General features: G+C 31.2%; 2 protein-coding genes across 2 annotated transcripts in view; one reads left to right on the top strand and one right to left on the bottom strand.

Annotated features, from left to right (window-relative positions):
• Positions 1–850, bottom strand: part of LOC111397301 (probable vacuolar amino acid transporter YPQ3) — a 5,781-nt gene extending 4,931 nt beyond the window's left edge. Inside the window, exons 1-2 of the mRNA XM_023024148.1 lie at positions 564–850; positions 353–395 (exon numbers count right to left, since the gene is read on the bottom strand). Of these exons, the coding sequence (XP_022879916.1) occupies positions 353–395; positions 564–796 (276 nt within the window). The 5' untranslated portion in view covers positions 797–850. The remainder of the gene's footprint in view (positions 1–352; positions 396–563) is intronic.
• Positions 851–11,481: 10,631 nt separating this feature from the next.
• On the top strand, positions 11,482–12,250 carry LOC111397711 (probable calcium-binding protein CML41). Its single transcript, XM_023024709.1, has one exon. The coding sequence runs from the start codon at positions 11,586–11,588 to the stop codon at positions 12,138–12,140; it is 555 nt and encodes a 184-aa protein (XP_022880477.1). The 5' UTR covers positions 11,482–11,585; the 3' UTR covers positions 12,141–12,250.
• Positions 12,251–12,731: the final 481 nt, after the last annotated feature.

Genomic DNA, 12,731 nt, shown 5'->3' on the forward strand with positions numbered 1-12,731 from the left:
TCCCCTTGCTATAATTTTTCAGGAAATAACTTTTGTAAATGTTAAAATAAAGTGATTTGATCTATTTAATAGACAACACAAACACTATCACGTTTTCAGAAAAAAGATGTTAAGAGAGATGAGTAATATTATTTAGTATTATTGGTGTTATAACACCAGTTTAAATGACATTAAATGTCATTAAATGATAGGTATGATTAAATGAACCTCATAATTTCATCTTTGATTAAATCTATCACATAATATCATATAAAGTGGTGCTCTATGACCACTGATGTTAAATAGTATTATTCGAGATGAGTAACTCGAACACACATGCATGGGGAGGGAGTGAGGGAGGGAAAGAGTTTACTGTAGCTGGTTCGAGAATGCATCCTAGAAGATTGAACACATCACTGCATGAGATAAAAATTAAGTCATTAAAGTTTGTCTGTCAGATAAGGTTACCTGCTTAGTTTCAAGTTTATTTAATTACACGACAAAATCATTAAAGTTGTCTGTCAGATAATAATGGCATATACGAATGTTTATGAGTAAAATGCAAACAGAAGACTTATATTTACCCAACAATCCAAGTGCCAAGAAATGCCAAAGAGACACCATCCGAAGATTTGTTATTGAAGTTAGTAATAATCTGTGGGATTTCTGCCACTGCCCAACAAATTAAACTCGCAATTCCGAAACCAAATGATATTTCATCATTGAGGTTGCACAGACAATCCTTCAAGTATTTTTCAATCCATCTGATACAAGGTTTTTCCTCTTTAGGACAGTAAGAAAGTTTTGAGGGCTTCATATTTATCTCTTCAAAAGTTCGCTAGAATATAAGCTCATGGATGCGGAGAATTGTAGCGGACAAGTCTATTTTATATACAGAATCACAGATAGATGTAACCTCAGAGAGAGAGAGATGCGACCTTCACTAGTATCGACCTAACAGTACGTGGCTAATAAAATCTAGTACTGTAGTACAGATAATTACGAGTGTAAAAAATGAAAACAAAACCAAGTAGGAGCATATTCTTCTGCAACTTGTTCCTATGCGTTCGTTCACATATTAAAATAATTGAATTTTTAGTTTCTTGCAGTGTAGAAGGTTACATTATTACAATTGAAAAAAGATAATGAACTGACAAAACACAGCTTGGTTAATTGTAAACTTGCTAATCCCTCTTTGGTTCCCATAATTTGGCATTATAATTTTTGAAATAATATTTTTTTTCGAAGAATATGTAGTTGAAAAAATTATTTCTTCATTTATTTACGTGTAATATTAATTTATAAAAAATTACATGATTGAAAATAAAATATACAAAAATTATAACATGTTATTTGCATTATATTATTGAAAAAAGCATAATGGAATCACAGGCATATCCAAAAATAAACTCAAGATTTTAATCATGAATTCATGATTAACTGGAAGAAAATTAATTGACATGACTTGAACAACGTGCAAGACAGCATAGTTCAACGCATTTAGAAAAGAGCTTAGTGGCCCAGAAATTGAGATTGTGACATAAATTTTGTCTACTTTCAGTACGACCATCAGTGAAAAATGGAAAACGAATTCAGTCGACGCTTGTATCCAACAAACCCTATCAATTATCAATAGTGTACATCTTGCATTTAGCAACAATTATCTTGTAGATGAAAATGAAATTAAAAATAAAATAAAATAAAATAATTTTATTTATTTTTTGTTTTCCTATTCTCCATTTATGCTACGATTAAAAAAATAACAAACAATATAAATATCGTGTGCTCGAATTTTATCATTGTCTATCAACAAAAAGAAAACGTGATGTACGTATTAAAGAAACTATTCAAACAAGTTTAGCTTTTTGATAATCTAAATGGATAATTGTAGCAGAGGCCCTGAACCTTGCAAACAATAGTAAATTTTCTCTAAACTTTTGATTTGTTGCAATTGTCACCTATAACCTTTTCAAATGTGCAGGTAAGGACCCAATGAATGAAAAACATCTAATTTGCTGTTATTTGATCAAAAAATTGAGTATGATCATATTTTTAATATTTTTATAAAGGGAAAAATAGTAACTTTCAATTTACTAAACTAAATAGTTACATTAATTAAATTACAAAATCAAAAGAAGGGAAAAAACTGTATCTTCTTCCTCTCACCCCTTTCCCAACCTACCCAACCCCCACCCTAACTAAAATTGCCACCACCACCTCTCCCTTCACCCTTCACCTTCCAATCACCCAACATCATAAATCACCGTATTCTTCAAGTAGATATTTCTCAATTTGAATTTTCCCAAATTAGTTCTGCAAAATGAATTCCCAAATTGAATCTGTTATTCCTCATCGAGTCACGCGGTTACTATAAACCATGGGGCCTCAATTGCAATTATCCCTAATCTAAATATATAACTACGCTCCCTAACCTCTTTTTCCCCTTACAATCAAAATAAGCAATTCATCTTTAAGTCAATAATTAAAGAGCCATTTATTTCAAAATTTTCAAATTTTCGTATAAATAAACTTTTGAACTTAGTCGAACATGGTATATCATGTGGTTCAATATTAATTCATAGCTACAACACGTAGCAGTGTAATAACTTTCGTAGAGAACCGTCTAGAGAAGAAAAAACTTGAAACCTGTCTCTCAATCATCCGTGCTTGTCCACACATGACGACATTAATTCCTTCAACATTCATGACAACTGTCCACAAGCTTTTTCATGAAACATACACATCGGACACGGAAAAGTTAATATGATGCACGACCAGTTTTTGCCATTACCTCCAATTTCCTAAAAATACTTGTGAACGGATTATTATTATTATTATTATTTCTTGGAAAATTTTGGGTTAATTTGCGAGGTATTATTTATAAGTTTGATGACTAGAAAAGAAATATATAACGGGTCACCTCACCACTAGTTACTGTCATTATAACGTGCACCATAGTTTGTCATCAACTATTTCTGTACGCAATTGTGAGTTATAACTTTTTATTTGTTTGTGGATAAACATCAAACAAGTTTTTTGAGCATTAAATATTTTTTGATAAGGTATAGAAATTGTATGTATGAGTTCGTGTAAAATTTTCATTATCTGTTGGAGTCTAAACAATGACTACATTCAATGCACCAAGTTACAAGAAAAGAAGCAAACAGGCTACGTGCATGATCAGTAGACGATTCATAAATATTGGCTAGTTTGGATATTCATTGGAATATGTCGGACGCTTTCCGGGAGTTGAACAATGGTAGTACCCGTTCTTTCTTTCTCTCGGTCTAGTAACGAGTAGCAATCACAATTCAGTTCCGTAAGTAAAGCGAAATATAATACCAAAGTACTCCAAAAATTCAAATATAGTCAATCAAGAAGGTAGTAAGACCCTTGTAGAGTTTCCCAATAGTATAGAGCTTGGGAAGCTCGGATCTTGTCAAGATTCAAACATCGAGGAGCACTTCTAGTGTAATCTAGTAGTTTTTTATTTTATTTTATTTTATATAAATTAGTTGTGATGCAAATATAACTTTAATTCTGAGATTAGTTGTGTAGGCTTGTTTTAGTTGTCTGCTATAAGATAACTGTTTTGAAACTTTCGCCATTAAAAAGCTTATCCGACTTTATCTTTGCTATAGCTCACGACGTGTATTGTAGCTATAGTCTTTTACTCAGCCCAGAATGCTTTTGTAGTCTTTCTAATGCTAATGCTTTCTTCCTACATTGCAAACAGGCTACGTGCATAAGTAGACAACATATTCATTAATATTGGTTTGCTAGTTTGGATAATCATTGGAATATGTCTAGGTACAATGTACCATGAGATCCAATACTATAGTATTAACCTATGGATTCTAAAGATTGATTTATAAGATAATTGAAAATTACATTATCTAAAGAGAGATAAACCAAAGAAGAAATATGGTGGAAATAACCATATACAGGTATAAATCTGAAGATCTTTCTCCTCTAGAGCAACACAAAATTCTTTAAAATGTAATTTAATAGTGAACAAGCCATAGTTTTGACCGACAGTGTTACACAACATTGATTAATGAAAGTGCAATCCGAAGAAGTCTACAATTTTGCGGGAGAGTGCGATTTGTGACGCTTAAATGATTTGAGTTTTGATGTGTTCTGATAACTTTTCATAGAAAATAAGTTATGTACAAGTCTTAAACTGTATACCTAAAATCTTGATCTCACGATATTTTCCGTACCTTCATCGTGGATGTTTCAAAAAGGACAACTTAAACTTTTCACATGCCATTTTTGATATTTTTCTTCAAATTATGAATAAAAGACATTTTTCATATTTAACGATCAAAAATAAATAAATTTCCATGACCAAAAATAGAAATGGTAGAAAATGAATTAACTTGCTCATACATATGTCTAGGTACAGTGTACCATTATTATTATTTATACTTATAAAAATGATAAAATAAGATGCATTGTAACTTGAGATTCTAAAAAAGCGTAATTGCAAATAGTATCTTTTAAAAAAATATATATTTTTTCTAAAGAGTTATATTGCTTATATAAATTATTTTATAAGAAATTGTGCTTTGAATTTCTCGTATACCATGAATATTCAAAATTTATCAAATATTTATATATGTGTAGAATTTTCATAAATGGACGATAATAAGATTTGAATTAAAAATTTATGTCTACTATGACACGAAGTTCTTCAAAAGTCTCCAACTCATCCATCAAGGGCTTGAAATTTACAAATCGAAAATATAATGAGGTGACCATTAATTTAATTGGTACCTATTTTTTCGAAATTCATTTTTTTCTCTCCTCTTTTTAACCACACATTCTTTATTAAAATAATATTACACGTAAACAAATTTTTTTTCTTATTTTTCAACCACACACTTTCCATCAAGTTACTATTCTAAAATGCGTTCTTATATAAAAATGACTATCAAACATCCCACTTCATGACTCTTTAATTTTGAACACTCAAAAAACAAATAAAAGAAAATTAGACCATCTATGGTTTTGACCACGAAATTCTTATCTGTAAAGTTCAAAATAAACAGATAAATTAAACCAATTCTAAAACAACTTAAATAAAGAGTGAAACCCACCAAATTGAGCTAGAAAACCAAGGCAGAAATTTTCAATCAAAAAAATAATGGATGTGATTTATGATTATATACTTTAGAATAATGCTATTTGCAGTCGTTCTACGTGGTATACATGTGGCGGATAGTAATTTGTTGTATAAGGCAATAAAAAACTACTACATTAATGTATCAAATTACTAATCGTCACATGTATGTCGCATAAGATGACTACGATAGTTAACGACTGTAAATAGCATTACTCTATACTTTATCTAATGCACTTGCTCAATATATTGTTGGTACATTAAATTCTCAACTATATCCTAGTCAAGCACCCGTCAGCAAATGTACAAATGGAAAATGGTCAACTCCACAACCAATATTGTGAGAAAGATATAAGTACAATTTTCAAGAACGATAAACAAAAATAACATCTAGCAATTCTAGTTCGTTATTTCTATTCTACATAGAACTAATTTGGAAAAAGTTAATTGCAAATAATAATAAAAACCCTAATTAAATCTCACAAAAGCTACTCATCAGCAAATTTTTAATTTTTTAAAAAGCATTTTCTACTATACATAGTCATAAGGAAAAAATGAACTTTGTTCAAATTGTGTGTAATCAACTTATATCATTGCCAATTGCAAAAACAAAGTACTCGCAATGTTCACTACCAATGATTAATTCCATAAGAATATTGTTTTGATCATAACCTTCAATACAAAATCTCAAATTGCTCAATATAATACACAAAGTGCATAAAAATTCACAACTCTCCATTTATAAATTATATTATTATGTAACGTCTTGATGAGATCAAGCACGTCTTGATGAGATCAAGCTATAGTACTCATTATAATTTCTCCTCAAGCAATCAAGATTGGATGGTCGAGGGGAAGTGACTATCATTTAAAAAATAAAAATATTTTTATCTTAACTATGAGTCATGATTATGTATTTAGAGTCAAATAATTATAAAAATAGGAATATAAAAAACATCTGTCTCTATTTTATAATGTAGTTGATGGACATGAGTATTATTATCACTATTATTTTCTTCAAATTTGGTCAAGTTGTCTAGTTGTATAGGATTCTCTTTGTTTATTGTTGTTGGTCTTTTCCTAAATGGATTGCAATAATCCCCTCATCCAGGGCCACATGGGCCCTGGATTTTAGCATCTGTCTAATGGATTTTACATAAAATCAAAGAAAAAGAAAAGACAGCAACTATATCTACGGTCGTATAGATTTATATTTATAAAATTATTAGATTCGTCGAGCCAGATATTATTATTTATCATAACTACGTCTTTGTGTCATGATGGTTTTTATCTTTTTAACGGTGTAACCCACAAAAGAATGCGAAAGAGGAAAAGTCTATAAAATATCATCTTCTTACCCTAACTATCTAGTGCTAATTATGTCAATTTCTTTAAATTAAGGATGTGTTTTAGTCCCCCCCCCCCCCCTTTTTTTTAAAAATTGATTTCGTAATAGTAATATTTTTGGAGAAATATATAATTAAAAAGCGGGAAATTTTTTTGTATTTACTTGAAAATTTGTTTTATTAAAAAAAAGTATAGTTAAAAATGAGTTGAGAAAAACTAAGGGCCTATTTGATTTGCATTTCTGTTTTTAGTCTTGAGTTTTAAATTCATTTTCTGTTTTCTATCTTGAATCTTTATTTTAAGATTTCTTAAAACGCTTTTGGTTTGTCATTTTGAAAAGTTATGTTTGGTTTGAAATTTTGAAAAATTATTTATGACATTTATTCCATTAAATTTGATTATTAATATATTATCAAGTAATATATACATTTTAAAGTTGGTAAATTTTACAATATTTTTCCTCGCTTCAAAACTGAAAAAAAAAATTGGTTTTCAAAATATAGGAAATAAAAATAAAAATTAATAATGTCGATTGAAAATACTTTTGTTTGCGTTCGTTTACATATATTTTTTTGAAAGAATAATGTATAATTATTAAGAGTTTGAACAATTTTTTTATTTTTTAGAATTTTTTATAGTTTTCTTTTTTCAAAATTTTAATTTTAATTTTTCCAAAATTTATTTTTAAAAAATTAATCTATTTTTTAGATTTTTTTTTACTCCTATTTTTCATATTTTGGGTTTTCTTTTCTTTTTTTTTTTTTCCACGGAAGACATTCAAAACATCAAAAATGCATTTCAAGTATTATGTTATAAATTTTTTCGTTATTTTCAAAAATGCATTTTCAAAAATAGCAAATCAAACACGTTTTTAATTTGAAAATTGAAAATAACCTGAAAATAGCAAACCAAACGCACCACAAATTTTTCATATAATGGGGTTCAAATAGAGCTTATGGGAAAATTACATGGGAGCAGGTAGGGCTGTCAATGGATTGGATTTTGATCCGAATTCGATCTGAATCCAATGAAATTAACGGGAGATGGATTTAAGATTTCAATCCGATAATCCGATTAAAATTCGAATTCAATAATCTGTTAACTAAATGGAGCAAATATGGATATATGTCGATCCAATCCGATTTATTATAATAATATTATATATTTTATCATAATTTATTAAACATAATTTTTTTTTTCATTTTGAAACTTATATTATGCTTTACGCCTAATTTTCAAATAATAAATAATATTAGATAATAGTATAATATTTTTACTTGAAATATTCAAAGAGGTTTAATTTTTTATTAATTAAAATAAGATAAAAATAACTATAGTAATTTGTTTTATAACATCAAAAACTAAAAATTAATATGTCCAAAAATAATTTACTTTGTTAAAATTGATATTGTTTTTTATTTTAATTTTGTTAAGGCTATGATTTTTAGTGAAAATAATAAAATAAACTAGTAAACACTTAGAATTGACAATTGAGTAATATCTCACATTGAAAAACCACTAAAACATTAGAAGTGAAGTACCCTTTAAAAATGTAGTATCCCACATAAGAAGATTATTAAAACATTCAAAGGGAAGTCTTCTTTAAAAAGAACTAAAAGAGCATCACTTGGATAAAAAATTGATTTGGGCCTTCTAGTATATTAGGTGAGTCCATCAAGATAGTTGAAATATTTTTTTAGAAAAAATTGGTGGAAAAAAATTCGGATCGAATTATCGGATCGAATATCCGATAACATAGCAAACGGATATGGATTTAACAATCAAATATTCGTTGGATTATTGGATCGGATTGGATCGAATCGAATAATTTTTCTTAACGGATCGGATCGGATTTGGACAGATCCGCTCCATATTCGATCCATTGACAGCACTAGGAGCGGGTCTTTAAAGACCACTTTTACAGAATCAGGTACAAAGTTTAATTAAGCATAAATCAGGTTTTAATTATATATTTTAATAATAATAATAATCTTATAATTAACCCACCCCAGCCCTAAATTAGTTTCCCCCTTTCTGGCTCTCTCTCATTTCGCGTCTCTCTGCAGGAGTTTCTCCTCTCCGGCGACATGGCACCTTAGGCGTTGAGGCACGGCATCAGAGGTGCAGCCACCGTTTCGCACAACTCCATCATCAGCGCTGTTGCACAATCGTGGTTTCGCCGCTTCTTCTTTGCTCACGACATTGACGGCAAGGGGGTGTGAGCGTCGCTTCTTCTTTGTTCAAATTTGTCAGCCGACACTGTTGTGAATGACAGAATGGCGACGATGTGACGTAGTGACGCTGTCGCGAACAATGTGATGTGGTGGAGGTATGGTGTGTTGTGGTGGTGAGTCTTGTGCGGTGGATCTAAGTAGCGATGTTGGGAGTCTGGTATGGTGCATTTTATGTTTTAGGTGGTGGTGGTGACTTTGTGGGGGTGATGGTGGTGTTATGAATCTTGGTAGGAATGCGGTGGTGGTGATGATAGCAACAGTGCTCCTATTGGCAGTGGGTATCTGGGTGGTGGTGGTGATTTGGTTGGCGTTGGTGAGGTTGGGAATGGTGTATTGTTGGTTGTGTTTGGTGGTGGTGCTTGATGTGGTGGTCGTCCTGGTGGCTATGGTGGTTTTTGGAGTTGGAGATGGTGGTGAGGTTGTGGGTTTGTTATCGTTGGTGTGTTTGGTGGTGGTGGTTGTGGTGGTTTCTGGCGACGATGGAGGTGGTTGTTAGTGGCAGCGATTTTGTTGGTAATGATGTCGTGGAGTTGGTGTTGGCGGTGGTTATGATGGTGTTGTTGTCGGGGTAGTGTTTGTAACCAAGTACTATAGTGGATCGAGATTGGGTGTTTGATGTTGGTGACCAATTATTTGGTCTCCCCGTGACTTAAAATTCGATCATTTTGTGATTAAAAAAGTAATCTGTGACCATCAAATTTGAAAATATGTGACCCGTGACTTATAATTTTTTTGATTTGTGATCAATAACATAAATTGTGACATATAAAATTGATGGACAAATTATCCGTGATCACGAAATAATTTGTGACATATCAAAGTTTCGATTCGTGACCTCAAAATAATTTGTTACCAATCAATTTGATAATATGTGACCAGTGAATAAATCTGTGACCTATAATTGTGTGCACGTGACCATTAATTATATAATTGTGATTTTATTATATTTAATTAATAAATATTTTTAACTAATTAGATAAAACCCTAATTTTTGCATTAGTTAAATTTGAAATATGATTTTTGAATTGTGCATAGTTAATACATGTTTTATGAATTTTTCCCAATCCATATAGCAGTAGGCCTGGCAATCTCTTCAGGCCGAACCCTTGTAGCAGTCCATAATTTAGACGGGTTTGGGTTTCTTAGTTTTCATGAATTCATGTATTACCCAATCCAAATAAGGGAAAAACTAAAAAGCTTACCTTTAAAATTTAGTGTGCCGGCAATCACTAAACTTTCACTCCAATTGTAATCAGATCATCAACTTCAATTTGCAGCAACTGGGTCACTTAGCTTTAAGTTAAGCTCAATTAAATCACTTAATGTCCGCCATACAACTTAATAGAACTTTCTAATATGGACGTTAAAACTAGAGTCAGCAATCTATGTCAACTTGGGTTACTTATATTGACGATCACAAACTTTTACCCCAACTCAATCAAATTACTAAACTTCATTACGTCTCAATTTACCAAACCACTTGCCGAACGAAAACCTAAAGCTCCAAGCATTGTTTTTCATCATGGACAAAAACATTTAAATCCAAGCTTGCATTGCTTTGAGAAGTTACAACAAAAAAAGAATAGTCCATATATCTAAACCATAGACGTTTTTAAAATCAAAGTGCCCATTAACTATAGCATCCACTACGCGGGAGGGGGGGGGAGGGGATAACGGAGAAGAAGAAGAAAAGAAAAGGGCCAAATTGAAGCATCCTAGATCACATTTTTTTTTTTTTTTTTACTTAATCTTCTTCACAAATAGAATGGCTTAATTTCTACAAAATTGAAGTTAATTGACCTGGTTGCTCGTCAATTGAAGTTTAATAGCCCAATTGCATTGAAGCAAAAGTTTTGCGATATATAATAACAATCAAACCAAATTCATGCATATTGTTGTGTGCACATGTTAGTTTTGATGTCCATCGCAGCAAGTTCTATTGCGCTATTAAATTGATGTTAAGTGATTTGAATGCTGTCAATTAAAGTTCAGCGATTTGATTACAGAAGGTGTGAAAGATCCTTTTAGGTAGTTTAAACTAATTTTAAGAAAAGTCTTAAGAGTTTAATCCCAAATAAAGGAGAAGCCTGCCTAATCTTCAATTTTCTGTTCACATTGTGCCTTAATTAGGCTGTTCCATTCTATCTTGTGGTTGAGAACACGCCACTCCTTTTCGGGGAAGAGGTCTTCTAAATCTTTGGTAGAGGATCAAATTCTATTGGACGCAATTTAATTCTGTTTTTTTTTTTTTTTTAATTTCGATAGTAAGAAAGATTTTTTACATAATTTGAATCCAAAACACTTGATTCCTTCTTTTTTTAGATAAAAGTAAGCAATTTCTTTATGTTATGTTTACCTAATCGAATTTCCTATTATGCTACTCGTATTATCGTGTAGTGATGAAAATAAGTTCATATCTAGCTTTCATTTTATTTTTATTTTTTTCAAATAAATTTTCAACCGCACATATCCTAAGACCAATAACTTTTACCAACTTTTCGAATTACTAAAAATCTGTTTTTTTAGTAATTTCCTGGAATTTTCACCCTAACTATATATGGTAAAAAGTGAGATTTTTAACATGTAAAATAAATTTCAATGATATGCATCAATATTAATTTGAAAAAAAATAATGCTATGTAACCCAACTCGGATTGCAACATCAATTTAGGTGGCGTTAGATGATAGGCTAAATGAAATGTGAAATTAAATAACACACTCAAAAATTAAACCTATGCATTAATTTAAGCAATCACACGAAGCTTCACTGCAACTTCACGAAGATTTCACCTTTTGTTTTTCCTTTTTTGAACAGATTTTTATTTGCAGATTATTTCTGTTTTCCTATATAAACCTCTAAAACAGGCACTGTTGTATTCACAATTGAGTTTAATTCTCCAATGGCAGCAAGAATTGCGAAGTCTCTCAAGCTCCGTTTCGTTTCAAAACCCAAAACTCCAAGCCCTCCTTCCATACCTCAATCACCAATCACAGCCCACGGTGGAAGTGGTGGTTCAGGCCGTTTTTCCGCCCTGCAAACACCAACCAAAGAAGATGAAACCCGACAAGTTTTCTCTTACTTCGACAATGACAACGATGGCAGGATTTCAGTGGATGAACTGATGGCATATTTCACGTCCATTGGAGAATCCATAACACATGACGAGGCTCAGAAAATCGTACAAGAATTCGACAAAAACGGCGACAATTTGTTGGAGTTTGAAGAGTTCGTCGGATTAATGGAAAAAGATGATAATATTCTTAAGATGGCTTTTGAAGTGTTCGAGATTGAAAAGGGTTCCGGGTGCATCACGGCGGAGGGGCTGCGCCAGGTTTTTCGCCGCCTTGGAAACGCCAAATCGTATCAAGAATGCGAGTCTATGATTAGAGTTTTTGATCTTGATGGCAACGGAGTGCTGGATTTTTATGAATTTCAAAAGATGATGGCCAATTAGATTAATTTGTATGCCTTGATGCAGGTTTTTTCCCCTTTAATGAACATCTATTGAATTCTTAAAAAATTTCCATTCAAATTCGAAATAGAACTGCAATTTCGTAGTTATAATTGTTATGTGTAATATATTTATTGTTCCCATTCAGAAAGGCCGGAGAAAGGGTTTAACTCGTTAGTCACTAGCTTTCTTGATAATTAATACTATCACAGTAAAAAAAAAAAAAAAAATTCGTTCAAATCTTTGAATAGATTACCAAAATAAATTTGTCCAAACACAATCAGAAAGCACAGAATTAAATAAATTCCCATATTCTCTATTCCATAATCCACAGAACAAAATATAAAAATGTTCTTCAAATCCTCGAGAATTTCGACAAAGTGTATAAGACGTGTTGCTGTATAGAAATGAAAATTCATTATATTTTATAAAAAAATTACTCAAGACATCGTGTATTAACCACTAAAGGTTCATTTATTACATGTATGTTGTAATATGCAGTAAATATAAAGTGGAATATATATTTGTTGGAATAACTCTCAAGTAAGTAATTTATTGTTTGTTGCCGGGGACTCTTAACAGTACAGGGATATT

Source organism: Olea europaea, chromosome 7 (genome assembly GCF_002742605.1).
Source record: "Olea europaea var. sylvestris chromosome 7, O_europaea_v1, whole genome shotgun sequence".
Lineage (NCBI taxonomy): Eukaryota > Viridiplantae > Streptophyta > Magnoliopsida > Lamiales > Oleaceae > Olea > Olea europaea.

Bases quoted from the DNA above. Each gene is read 5' to 3' on its own strand.
- LOC111397711 (XM_023024709.1), top strand. From the start codon at position 11,586: ATGGCAGCAAGAATTGCGAAGTCTCTCAAGCTCCGTTTCGTTTCAAAA.